The 13,823-nt window shown below is 43.0% G+C and overlaps 1 protein-coding gene across 10 annotated transcripts in view; it reads left to right on the top strand.

The window, feature by feature from the left end:
• The window catches only part of PPP6R3 (protein phosphatase 6 regulatory subunit 3), a 131,519-nt gene that overhangs the window by 71,420 nt on the left and 46,276 nt on the right, over positions 1-13,823 (top strand). For all 10 annotated transcript variants that reach the window (XM_060105386.1, XM_060105382.1, XM_060105379.1 and 7 more), the window contains 2 exons: positions 4,149-4,262; positions 12,321-12,450. In XM_060105386.1, coding sequence (XP_059961369.1) covers positions 4,149-4,262; positions 12,321-12,450 — 244 coding nt within the window. The remainder of the gene's footprint in view (positions 1-4,148; positions 4,263-12,320; positions 12,451-13,823) is intronic.

The following is a 13,823-nucleotide window of genomic DNA, read 5'->3' as shown; positions in this document are numbered from 1 at the left end:
TATTTTTAGATAATTCCTAATGAACAGACATCTCATGTGTTTCAGGTGGAAGACAGCTTGGGGGTGGTGTAGTATTTTGAAATCTGCGAATGGCCAACCTACCATACTGGTATTTGTAGATTCATACATTTTCAGGAAGAGTATTTACCATCAAGTATGGGCATACATTTGCCTGCATCCCTACAACTGAAAGTTATTTTAGTAAACAAAAATAAGGCATTTCCCCACTTTGGATGAATAACTGGAAAAGGTGCATACAGTTAGCGTTATGTACGAATGGCAGCCTCGCATCAGGTTACTGCTACTGTTGTTCTTCTTAATGACTTTGTTGGAATTTTTTAGTCCTCCTGTATATTGAGACTCGTTTGCATCTTTTGGCCAGGAAGACCCTTTTATTAAAATAAGACATTTGTGTGTATTGTTTACTTGGCAAGTGTGAGACAAGGAACAAATTAGAGACAAGATACCTTGTTTTAAGCTCCGTATTCTGAGAAATAAAGTTGTATTTTCCCAATGTGCATTGTAGAATAGGAAGGAATTGACTAGTTCTCTCAAGTAGCAAGACAAGAGATTATCAGCTTCTGAGTAAAATGTCATCTTACCTGCCCCATTTCAGTTATTCTTGGGCATTATGGCATATGTACTCCTTTTATAATACACAATACCGATAATTGTAGTAGTAATAGGTTGAACCATGTAAAAATTAACTTACTCAAGGTTAAAAAATGTTGACTGTCAGTAATTTCATATGGTTCATGACTGCACTGTCCAATAGAAATATAATAAAAGTCACATGTAATTTAAAAATTTCTAGTAGCCATATTAAAGTAAAAAATAGGTGAAATTAATTTTTATGTTTTATTTAATAGGTACAAAATAATATTTCAACATATGTTCATTTAAAAAATTATTAATGAGTGAGTCTACATTCTTTTTCTTTGTGCAAAGTTTTGGAAATCCAGTGTGTATTTTACACTTAGGACAGGCCAATTCAAACTAGTTACCTTTTGAGCGTTCTGTGGCTGCAGGTGGTGCTCAGGCTTCCTTCCTGGATGGTGTGCAGGTTCACCCTGAGTGTCAGGCTGGTCAGTAGTAATCACCGAGTTCTTCTGTGCCAGCCCTCTCTTCACTCAACTCTGTTTGGACTAAACGTGGGATCTAGCTGTTGGAGCCTCTGTGTGCACTAGCTAATATATTTCAGACTGTGTCTTTTAGTTCTGGATCAGGCAACTGTACTTTGATGCAGATAGGTAGGTACATAATCAACATCATTAAATATTAGAGTAAATTTCTTCACCTACACGGTCCTAAAGAGTCAGGGGCTCTGTGGTGTCACTGAGTTAAACCTTCACCACACTGAGCGTCGGGGAGACTTAACTCTATAACAGTGCTTCCCACACTCTACTTGAGGATGAGAACCAACCCTTTTTAATATCAGACGTGTTCCCACATTATAGTCGTTCTTTTTAGTATCTGTTGATTGAGGAAGTGCACAGTGAGCAAAGGCTCCTGTGAGCTTAGTAAGCTTTTATTAATTTTAACAGTATCTGTGTATATTTTATATATTGTTATATATCTGTATGTATTTGATTATCACCGAATAATATATAGCAGTGTTGTGTTATAAGCCAGTCTACTCGGTATACAGGCGAACCCCCACATAAACACCACATGTGTAACTGGAAGTGTAGGTTACCACTGCAGGAAAAATTGGAAATGAGCTAAGGTTAAAGAGAATGGTCAGGGTGGGTAGGGATACCAAAAGGTCTCTAAGAAAGTGGACCGAGGTGTTAGGTAGTGAGTGTTAGCTTGGGAAACAATCTGGGCTTAAATTGAATGTATTTAATTTAGTAGCTCTGTTGTGGGAGAATCAGAAGTTCCAGAATTCCTTTAAAACTAGTTGTGTTAGGGCCTCCCTGGTGGCGCAAGTGGTTGAGAGTCCGCCTGCCGATGCAGGGGATACGGGTTCGTGCCCCGGTCTGGGAGGATCCCATATGCCGCGGAGCGGCTGGGCCCGTGAGCCATGGCCGCTGAGCCTGCGCGTCCGGAGCCTGTGCTCCGCAACGGGAGAGGCCACAACAGTGAGAGGCCCGCATACCGCAAAAAAAAAAAAAAAAACTAGTTGTGTTAGGGAGGGTTGGACCAGGCAGCTCCGAATTCTTGATACTGGTGAGCTTACAGTGGGTCGGCCTCTGGGCCCAGTTGAGCCCGTTATCTTTATAGATGTGAGTCTTTAGCTGCCCACACAAAAACAAAACAAAACAGAAGTGCGCCATCGTCTCAAAGTCCTGGGTGAAGAACCTGGCTGGCCTCATGCGTAACACAGCTTACATAATGAACTTTATTGGTGTTCGTCCAAGAATTCCTTTTTTTTTTTTTTTTTTTTTTTGCGGTACGCGGGCCTCTCACTGCTGTGGCCTCTTGCGTTGCGGAGCACAGGCTCCGGACGCACAGGCTCAGCGGCCATGGCTCACGGGCCCAGCCGCTCCATGGCATGTGGGATCTTCCTGGACCGGGGCACAAACCCGTGTCCCCTGCATCGGCAGGCAGACTCTCAACCACTGCGCCACCAGGGAAGCCCAAGAACTCCATTTTTAAAAAAGTGGAAGTGAATATGTCTTCTCACTTGTAAATAAATGCCTTATTATTTAAAGACTATGAAGGCATTCTTTTTATCCTATTTAATAAGCTCAGTTCTTCAGTTTATGATTTTTTCTGTATTTGGTGATATTTGTATGTTTAGATAAAACTCAGAATATGGCTCAGCTGCTGTGCTGCATCTTGACCATCACATTTTTGCTGGTTATTATCTGATTTTTATCCATTAGTAGAATGCTCTCCATGCGTATGGTAGACTTCCAATTTGATGCAGCCATGAAAGAGTGAGAGCCTCTTTGTTAGCCACTCCCTTCAGACTTCAGGGTTTAGGAAAGGTGATATTGCTCTCTGGAAAGTTAGACACTATAGCTGAATAAGAAGGTGGACATCTACAGTTGGATGCCCTGTCGGTACCCCCCTACCTGGGGTGAGGCTGCTATTTGAAGAATATACGTATTTACAAAAAAGCAGTCTGTTTTCCAGAGCTCAATTCCAAGTTTAATAGTTATTTTGTAGACAGCTGTGTGTTGAGTGACTCTTCAGTACTGTTTTGGGTAGAGATCTCATAAGCAATTCTAGTGCTGGTCTGAGAGTACTTGAAAGCTACTTCCTGCAAGGGGATCCTCTGAAGTTAGGTTAGATACCAGTTTTATTTGCTTCCCCCAAAGAGGAAGAGATTCTCTCCTACTTGCTGCCCTAACCTGGCAACGGAACTGGTGTTAGTAGCCAGTGAGCACAGCTGTACCTTGGGGTGACTGGTGTGTCTGCCAGGTGCGCACCAGGGACAACCAGCTGTTCCTCTCATTGCTAAGGCGATTCCACTTCTTAATCCCCGTGGGTTTTAAGAATTACTGAGATCCTAAGAAACAGGTTTTCCTTGAGAACATCTGTGTAAATTTATTCACCTAACAGGTTACCCTTGTATTCTACATTAATTGTGACCTTGTATACATGTATGGGGGGCTGTCATGGGAAGAGCCTGTGGAGAATACTTCTGGGGCAGTAGTTCAGTCACACCCATTTCACTGCTACCACATTATTGTGGTTTACCAAATTTTAGTTGTAGAGTACAGTGCAGCAATTGATGTTATCTCGTATCTGTTTTAGATCTCTGTTAATTATACGTGAATGCCTTTGTGGGAAAACATTTATGGTGTCTTTTGTCAAAACTCCCCTCCTTCTGTGGGGCTGAAGGGTTTTGAGTCTTTTTACCGCCCGTCCCCACCATCTGAGTAGGAGGTGACTTCCAGTCATGAGGTGTTTGTTGGCTTTCAACAAGATTGGCAAAGGCAAGCAGGGCCCAGGTGACTTTGCTGAGGGGAGGGGATAGGAATATATATATGTATATGTCTGTGTTACATTTATAATAAGCCAGATCACTGGCCTTCCTTATAGATATATTAAAAATAAAATATTGTTAATAAATATGCACAAGTGAGGTTGAACTCTTTTATAATACTTGTCTTACTGATACCATGATCTTTTTCTCCGAAGTTGTTTGTGTTAAACGGTGTTACAATTAGCGCTTGACTATTGATTTGTTTTCCTAGGCAAGAAATTATAGAGCAGCTCCTATCAAATATTTTCCACAAGGAGAAGAATGAATCGGCCATAGTCAGCGCAGTCCAGATATTGTTGGCTTTACTTGAGACACGGCGACCAACGTAAGTTTTCCTTCTGTCTTGTGAAACGAGCCATTTGGTTTTGCTTTTAGAATTTTTAAAAGCTAAGAGTTAAGTTGTTGATCGCTACAATATCATGCCCGTGAATTTCAGGTGCTGAATCTTTTTCTACTATATAAATAGTTTTATATGAATGGGATGCATAGATGTAGTTGAACTATATGGTTTGGTAAACACTATTGGCAATATGTGGATTCTAGTCCTTTGGGGTTTTGTAGTAGTTACCAAAATGCTTCTATAATAAGTCAAACCCATACAGAATGGCTCAAACACAAGAGAAGCTTATTTCTTGCTTATGAAAATTGAAAATAGGTGTTCCTGTTTGGTATGCAGCTCTCCTCCAAGTGGCAGTTCAGGGCTCTTTCCATCTTGTGATCCTGTCCAGTGCTTGCTAACTTGAGGCTTTGGGTTGGTTTTTTTCAGGGTTTCACATATGAGGCAACTACAGTGCATTAGGCTGTTTAAAAATGGACGGGCAGGTGGCTTGAGGCCTTAAGGAAAACCTTGTGCTGTGTGTTTCAGAATCAGAAACACAGTCTGTTTTCCCTATGTATGTGCCTCTGGACAAGCCAATTAATATTTGTCATATTATTCTTTACAGTTTATACCCAAAGCTAATTTACTTATTACTTGTCAGAGTTTTCCTAATCGTTCTCTGGAGAATGAGAATTTGAAGAGGTATGTGTGTGTTTGCATTCCGGGAACATGTGGCTTAGAGATCAGAATTTGTATTTTCTTACCCACTATCGGATCCATCCTGTAAAGCAGAGGGCATGAAGAGGAGGAGAGACACGGTCTGCTGTCAGCATATGAAAATTCAGCCATCCAGCGTTTCTGGATTTAGTTGCAGTGATGTCATTTGGGTTTCCAGCAAAATAGTAAACACAGCCTTACCAATCCCTGCTTCCCAGAGTCTTCATCTCTATTTCTGGTTCTTTAATCCCTGGTTAGTGATAACGGAAGGGCAGTGTGGCAGCACTGCTTCAGCTGCGCTGTCATTTGGAGTTTGCTGTATCTGCAGTTTTGACTTTGCCTATGTCTTCCCTGGTAAATCAGATTTTAAATAACGTGACCAGTAACTTAAGGTATTAATCAAGTGATACAGGACTGTTATCTTGCTACTCATGCTGCAAGGCCGTTGCATCATCTCTCAGAATGGTTTAAAAGCACGTGAGCTGGTGCTGTGAGATTTATATTGACGACTCTGGCTTGAGAATGGAGACGATACAGTAATAAATGACAGGAAGGAATTTCTGATCAGAAGGAACTTATCCTCAGACCACAAAGGTTTATCAGATACTAAGCATGATTAACTTTAAAGAGGGGCAGGTGGAAGGGTGGTGGACAACTGAGATCTTAGCCTTATCCTTATGTGATTGCTGAATCCCTAGAATGAAGGATAAATCTTAAAAATATTTGGACAAGAAAAAAATGGGTTAACTACAAAGCAAATCACATTGCCAGACATGTCATTTGTAAAGCTAACTAAACACTGAAAAACAGAGGGCAGGATTGTGACCCTGAAGCACTTTTGTTGCTGTGTGAGGGCAGGAGGCATTTTCAAGCATATGGACCTCAGTGTCCCGTCCGTGTCCTGTTCCTGGGCCAAATTACTCGAAGATGGACTTTACCGAAGCCAAGCAGAAAAATAAGTAGAATAAAGAACTTAAGATAAGGAGATATATTGGTGAAAGTAATGGTAAATGAAACAGATAGGAATGTGACAATTCATATGACTATGAAAGTTATGTTAAGAATGAATAATTGAATAAGTCAGATGTTGAAAAAAAACAATAAATTCCAGATTATTTTAATAAAACTCAAGAAATAAGGAGAGAGGGGCAGTGGTTGAGAGTCCGCCTGCCAATGCAGGGGACACAGGTTCATGCCCCGGTCCGGGAAGATCCCACATGCCGTGGAGTGGCTGGGCCCGTGAGCCATGGCTTCTGAGCCTGTGTGTCCAGAGCCTGTGCCCCGCAACGGGAGAGGCCACAACAGTGAGAGGCCCGCGTACCGCAAAAAAAAAAAAAAAAGAAGAAGAAAGAAAGAAGGAGAGGGCTTCCCTGGTGGTGCAGTGGTTGAGAGTCCGCCTGCCAATGCAGGGGACACGGGTTCGTGCCCCGGTCCGGGAAAGAAAGAAGGAGAGAAGGGGTAAGTTAGTGCACAATATAATTCTTATCTTCTACTGAGGAACTGAGGTACTTTCATATACAGTTTCATTTTTCATCTTAAAAAAATGATAGTTCCAATGTGTTTTTTATAAACATAGAATGATAGTAGGTTATGTAACGCCCGAAGCGCCTCAGGTGCAGGGAGAGCAAGGACACCCTGAGAACTACAGACTCAGGACTTTGCACATACCTGCGAGCCCTGCTCAGGAAGTACTGGAGGCCGGGTAAGAGCCCCGAGAAAGCCTCCCTTTCAGAGTAGGGCTGCGGAATGCAGCAGCAGGGTCCTTCTCCATTCCCACCCCTGCTGAATAAAACCCTGAAGCCACTGGCGAAAGGGCAGCAAACCCTGTAACCCTAAAGACACGATGAGGAGGAAGGGACCAGGAAAAAGCCTCTATCCCACGGGACAAGCAGGGACACTTTCAGGGCCCAGGCTACTAGAGAGCCCCTACCACTGAAGTAAGGGCAGGGTGACCGAGAGGGCCCCATCCCTGAGGCCCGTGAGCACTTCCACTGCCTGAGACTGAGGCTGAACGAGAACAACAGAGCAGTCCTCCCCACCAGGCCACCACACATCAAGTGACAACAGCGGCTGCTGACGGAGGGAAGGCTGCAGTGTGGAAGGAGACCGTCAACACAGGAGCAGGCTTAAAGGGAAGAACTTCAGCTAAGGGCAGAGCAGAAGTTGAGAAAAACTTGGCAATCCATCCCTAACTATAAATACAAAGTAACTTGAGACAGATTTAAAGTCTTCAGTGTGCTGAGAGAAGCCGGTCATCAGTCAGTCAAAACCCAAACCTACCTCAGCTGCTGACTATAAATTGAACCAGAAACCCCACACTAAAGACCTAGAAAAAAAGAGGTGTATCCATTGCAAATACTAGTTATATCAGTCTCTGTTGTCTTACACAACATGTCCACGTCACAGCTAAAAAATTGCAAGACAAAGAAGCAAGATAAAAAGAACCCAAACAAACTGAGCTCTCAAGAGAAAAAGCAGTCAGGAGAACTAGATTCAAAAATGTTGGAGCAATCTGGTAGGGAATTTAAGATAACTATGATTAATGTGTTAAAGGCTTGTGGGAAAAGTGAGCAATATGTGAACAGATGGAGAATTTTAACAGAGATATGGAAGATCATACACAAATGCTAGAAATGAAAAATACAACAGAAATTGAAGAATGCCTTTGGGCTCATTTGTAAACTTTGACATAGTTGAGGACAGGATCAGTGTAGGACATTAGAAGTTACCTATACTGAAATATGAAGAGTTAAACCAGGAAGACAGTTGCTTTGTGAGGCCTAGAAGTCATGATGCGTCACCAGGAACAAGTAACCGTGTGCCCAGATCTCAGTTTCTCATACCATCCTCTGGTAAAGGAACCAGGGCTTCATGGAGAAATGGCTGGTTCTGCAACTGGGCTAAGAAGTATGCAAGATGAGTGTGGAGCATCCTGTTGTGCAGACAGTAAGGACGCACTCAAAGAGAAAACCTACAGCACCGGGTGTGTGAGAGGGACACAGGCCAACTAAAAGAGCTCCCATTGGCCAGAGCTGGGACCACTTGCACAATAAAAATAAGGCAGTATTTGTTTTATAACACAAAGTGTTATAAAGTATGAAATACCCATGAGTTCATACTGATATAAATAAGTGACTGAATAAGTAAAAGGGGGTGAAGAGACAAATCTCCCCTGTGGGAGAATTCCAAATAGTTCATAATCCCTTCTCAAGGAGGAAGAAAAAGACTCTCCGCTCTTTACATGTAGACTGCACCTCATGACTTCCTTCTAAAAAGCGCAGTATGGAGAGAGAATAAAATGAGAACTTGACAGTTACTCTGTCAAGTTTGACAGAGAAACCTGACCAGCACTTCCTCAGCTGTATAATCAAAGTCAACAGCCAGCACTGTTGTGTTGATAGTATGTAATGAAAATGTTGTTTTACTTGTGTGGTCTTCCTCTCAGAGACCCATAATCATGAGAAGAACGTTAAGATCAGACCCCAAATGAGGGCCATTCTGCAAAGTACCTGCCCAGGAAAGCCTGAGTAACTATCACAGCCAAGAGGAGGCTAAGGACACTTGAAAGCTAAATATAGTGTGGTGTCCTGGGTGGATTCTGGGTCAGAGAAACAACTGTAGGCAAAAACCAAGGAAATCTGAATAAAGTATGGATTTTACATGTGAGTACTTGTTCATTAATTTTGACAAATGTAAGATAATAACAGGGGAAACTGGGTATGGGTCACATGGGAACTCTGTACTTTTTTTGCAATTTTTTTGTAAATCTAAAACAGAAGTTATAACAGAAATGGACATAACATTTAGACAGAAATCAGTAAGAAGCACAGTACTAGCAATTCACTGGACCTAATTGACGACACCCAAGTGCTGGCAGGACTGCAGGGCAGCAGGAAATCTCATTTGTTGCCGGTGGAAACGCAAAATGGTGCAGCCACTTTGGAAGACAGTCTGGTAGTTTCTTAGAAAACTAAACATACTTTTACCATACAGTCCAGCAGTTGTGCTCCTTCGTATTTACCCAAAGGAGTTGAAAACTTAGGTTCCCACAAAAACCTGCACACAGTTGTTTAGCAGCTTTATCCACACTTGCCAAAGCTTGGAAGCAGCCAAGAGGTCCTCAGTAGGTGAGTGGATAAATAAACCAAAGTTCATCCAGACAGTGGAATATTATTCAGCACTAAAAAGAATGTGCCCTCATGCCATGAAAAGACATGGAGGGACCTTAAATGCAAATGAAAAAGAAAGAAGTGTGGGCTTCCCTGGTGGCGCAATGGTTGAGAGTCCGCCTGCCGATGCAGGGGACACGGGTTCGTGTCCTGGTCCGGGAAGATCCCACATGCCGCGGAGTGACTAGGCCCGTGAGCCATGGCCGCTGAGCCTGCGCGTCCAGAGCCTGTACTCCGCAACGGGAGAGGCCACAACAATGAGAGGCCCGCGTACCGCAAAAAAAAAAAAAGAAGAAGAAGTGAAAGAAGCCAGTCTGAAAAGGCTACATACATTCTGGAAAGTGTCGTATTTTACTGTGGAGACAGTAAAAAAAGATCATGGTTTCCAGGGGTTGGCAAGGGGAGTGAAATGAATAGGTGGAGCACAGAGGACCTTTAGGGCAGTGAAAATGCTCTGTATAATATCATAGTGACCAATACATGTCATTATTTGTCCAAACCCATTAGAGTGAGCCATAATGTAAACTGGGTTCTGGGTGGTGATGATGTGTCAGTGTAGGTTCATGGATTGTAATAAACATACTCTGGTAGAGGATGTTGATAACGGGGAGGCTCTGCATTTGTGGGGGCAGAGGGTGTATGGGCGTCTCTGTGCCTTCCCCTCCATTTTGCTGTGAGCTTAAAACTGCTCTATAAAAATAGCTTTAATATCAACCAGTATAACTGATACCAACAGGGTAAAGAAGGAAAACCATGTTATCATTTCATTAAATTCTTGTATGATAAAACCTCTCTGCAAATTAGGAATAGAAAGGAACTTGGAAACTGAAAAACAAAAAGAAAACCCATAGCTACCATCATTCTTTTTTTTTTTTTTTTTTTTTTTTTTTTGCGGTACACGGGCCTCTCACTGTTGTGGCTTCTCCCATTGCGGAGCACAGGCTCCGGACGCGCAGGCTCAGCGGCCATGGCTCACGGGCCCAGCTGCTCCACGGCATGCGGGATCTTCCCGGACCGGGGCACGAACCCGTGTCCCCTGCATCGGCAGGCGGACTCCCAACCACTGCACCACCAGGGAAGCCCGCTACCATCATTCTTAATGGGCAAAGGCTGAAATCATAGCCCCTAAAATCAAGGACCATGGCAAGAATCTTTCCCATCACCAGTTCTATTCAGCCTCATGCTACAGGCCCTAGCAGTGCAGTGAGGCAGGAATGAAAGAAAAGGCATCCAGATTGGGGACTAGGATGTGGACATACGTTTTGTGGGGGGACCACTCAGCCCACTAAACAGCTGAACCAAACCAACAGAGCCAGTGCTGGTGACAGTGAAGCCTCACACTCTCCAACTGGGATGTTAAGTCATGTGGCCATCTTCTAAAAACACCTGGCAGTTTTTTAATAAACAGACCTTTATTACAATATATTATGCAGCACTCTCTTAGATATTTACCCAAGAAAAGTGAAAATTGTGTCACACAGAAACTTGTAAGTGAATATTTGTGCCCTTTATTCATAATCATCCAAAACAATAAATAAGCAGTTTCCTTAACTGGTGAGTGGATGAGGGAGCTGAGTGGATGCAGGTACCGAGCATCTGGACTGTAGATCTGTGTTCAGAGAGAAAAGCAACAGACTCCCGATGCCCCAGACAGCCATCACTTCTTGTGCCTTTCCAAGTCTAAGTTCCAGATTTAATGTATCTCTATTTGGAATATCAGCACAGGTTTTGTTTTGGATTTGGCAGATTTTTACATATATTTGAAAGGATTAAAATGTGAGAAACACCATGGATATTGATTGTAGTACCTGAGTCAAGGCAGGTACATAAATTGATGCTCACTAAGTATTTATTAGATGAACAAATAAAATTTATATGAATGATTAAGGAATTTTAGTATGTGTTTTTGTATGGGTTTTTTTTTTCATGTAATTGGGGAAAAGCAGATCGTTCTGTAAATGTGGCTTAGAAGTGACTCACCACTTGGGGAAAAAACTATCATGTCTATACCTGTTTTGCATAAAAATAAATTCCAGATGAGTTAAATGAAAAACACTAGAGGAAAAAGTATGCAAATACTCATAGGATTATGGCATTGTAAAGAACTTTAAGTATGGCTTCCTGGACAGAGACTATAGTGAAGGATGCTATACTTGGCCGCATAAATTACTAAAACCCCTACACATTAAAAAGCACTACAGTCAAAGCAAAAGGCCTTTCCTCTGCCTACTCCCCCTTTCTAGGAATTGAGTTTCTGAAGGCTGTTCCGTGTAGCTCTTAGAAATCACTTGCCCGTGTGAAATATTTTCAAGTAATAGTCCTAACAGTCACTCTCTAGGTGTGAGCTGGGTCAGGCATTGCTATCAGTCCTTTGTCTACATCAGCTGGTCCCCACAGCAGTCCTGGGAGGGACATTCTTGAATGGTTCCCGTTTTCCATATTAGAACGCATTACTGGTGGGTGAGGGTCCAGGGTTCAGGCTCAGGCAGCCGTGCTCCAGCAGCTACATTGTTAAGCGCTAGTTTACACTGCCACGCCACTCTCAGGTTTCTCTTTTAATCTGAACTGTACACCCACATTTTTAGACCCCTCTCTCTTTATGTCCCCCAACTTTGAGAACCCCTGTGCTTTCTAAAACTGATTGGGATTTGGGAGTCTCATTCCACTCGTAATTGTTTTTCTAAAAGGAGTGGTTTATAATGAGTATAGATGAAGCTTTATACTGAAGAGTAAGTTAAGCCTTTTAAGTAGGAAGCAGTGTTGATTGATTAGTCAAGAGAAACTGTATAGAACAAATACAGGCTTGTTTATTATTAACAGTCCTCCAGTGGCAGGCAGTATGATGTGTCCTGTAATTCAGGGATCTCCTGCTGCTTTCCAGATTTTCTGGTTAGAGACCTGATATTAGTAAAATAGGTATAATGAGTTAGAAGGTTTAGGAGAGAATGGGAAGAAATGGCATATAATTTCTCACCCGACACCGTACATCTTCGGATTTCAGATCATGTTGGCTGATCCCCATCAAGGTTTTATTACACCCTCTTCCTATCCTTCCAGAAATTTTGATATAATCACTATATATTCTATAGCTATTATGTATATCCCTATACGCTGATACAGAGCACCTTGAATGATTAGTTCTGGAATAATAAATAAAATTAACTTGCTTTGTTTCAAGATTTGAAGGCCATATAGAGATCTGCCCACCAGGCATGAGTCATTCAGCTTGTTCGGTCAACAAGAGCGTTCTAGAAGCCATCCGAGGAAGACTTGGATCTTTTCATGAACTCCTGCTTGAGCCACCCAAGGTAAGGAAGCTCTCTGAAGCCCTTTGACCAGCCCAGTAGCTAGATTTCAGCTGTTGTTAGAAAGTAGATGAACCTTGTGAGTTAAAGGACTGGCTGTGACTCCCATGTGCAAAGCATATTAGAAGGTACATAGGCAGTTGTTTTCATTGCTCTTGAGCTAGTTTTTAATTGGCTTTTATCGATATATAGCATCTAAATTGATGAATAGAATAGAATTAAAATTAAGTAAGTTACTTATCTGCTTAGGAAACTCAGCCTTTTGTTCTTTCTATATATTCTGCATACTTATATGCCAGTAAAATAGTTTTCTTCTCATAGCATGTTATTTTCACATCTTTGAGGTAAAAGTTAATCTTTTAGGAACTAACCTTTGAAATTGAGTTGTCTTATTCAGAGTTGGAGCAGTGTAACCGCCTGATGGACAGGTATCTCATTTAAGAAGTAGTTGGTTGAATGTGACTTGGAGTGTTAGTTTTTCTGTCGGGAGCATCTGTGTGCTAATCCAGAAATGACTGTTTATCAGGCAGCCACTGAAAGCACAGCAGACAGCGAAGACCTCCAAAAGAGGGGTGTCCAGGGTCCATAGTGGTGTCCTTCCGTGACACCCCACCCCCTCGGGTTGGCGCAGATCGAGCTTTAGGGGACGAGGCTCTTCCTTTCGGCATCTCTAGGGTGGAAGGCAGTTCCATGAGAGTTCTACCGCCTGCACTCGTTCTTACACTTCGGTTTTTCCTTCTGCTCTGCATCATTGCATCCAGCATCCCAGGCTCCGGAAAGTGTGTCTCGGTGACATCTGTGGTGTGAGTTACTGGGAAGTTAGTAGACTGGTGTCTCCCTTCTAAAGTAGATGCTTTCTGTTTACTTAACCACCTTGTGGGTGGAGCTGGTGTTTAGCAGTGGCGGCCTTTGTGCCAGACCTGGGAAGAAGGGGAGGGAGGGTAGGGAGAGGAGAAGGATTTGCTCAGGAGAAGAGAAGTGGGAGTTGGAGGGGAAGGAGGACCTGTGAGAGGAGAGGGTGTGGCCAGGTGCCCCTGACCTGTGTCTCAGGTGCCACAGTCTTCTTTCTAGGCGGACAAAAAAGACAGCGTCTAATACGGATTCTCACACTGGTACTCTTCTTGGACCTAACTCGGAAGTAAGAGTGTTTGGTTTGCCCTTCCTCTTGTTCACGGCTAGGAGTGAGTGAGTTCAGCTTGTGGCTGCTTTTACTACATGCTGTGGTGTGTGAGTAGATCCATGTTCGTTAGAGCTGTGCAGCAGGGAGTGAAACTGGGGGCCGTCCGGTTCCACTGGGCCTGGAGGAGCGCAGGCAGGGGGGCAGGGATCCCCTGTGGATGCGGACATGGAGAAGGGCATCCTCATCGCTTCGTTGT

This window comes from Mesoplodon densirostris, chromosome 7 (assembly GCF_025265405.1).
Source record: "Mesoplodon densirostris isolate mMesDen1 chromosome 7, mMesDen1 primary haplotype, whole genome shotgun sequence".
Classification (NCBI taxonomy): domain Eukaryota; kingdom Metazoa; phylum Chordata; class Mammalia; order Artiodactyla; family Ziphiidae; genus Mesoplodon; species Mesoplodon densirostris.
The sequence above is the reverse complement of the archived record's forward strand: the minus strand, read 5'-3'. Positions and strand labels throughout refer to the sequence as shown.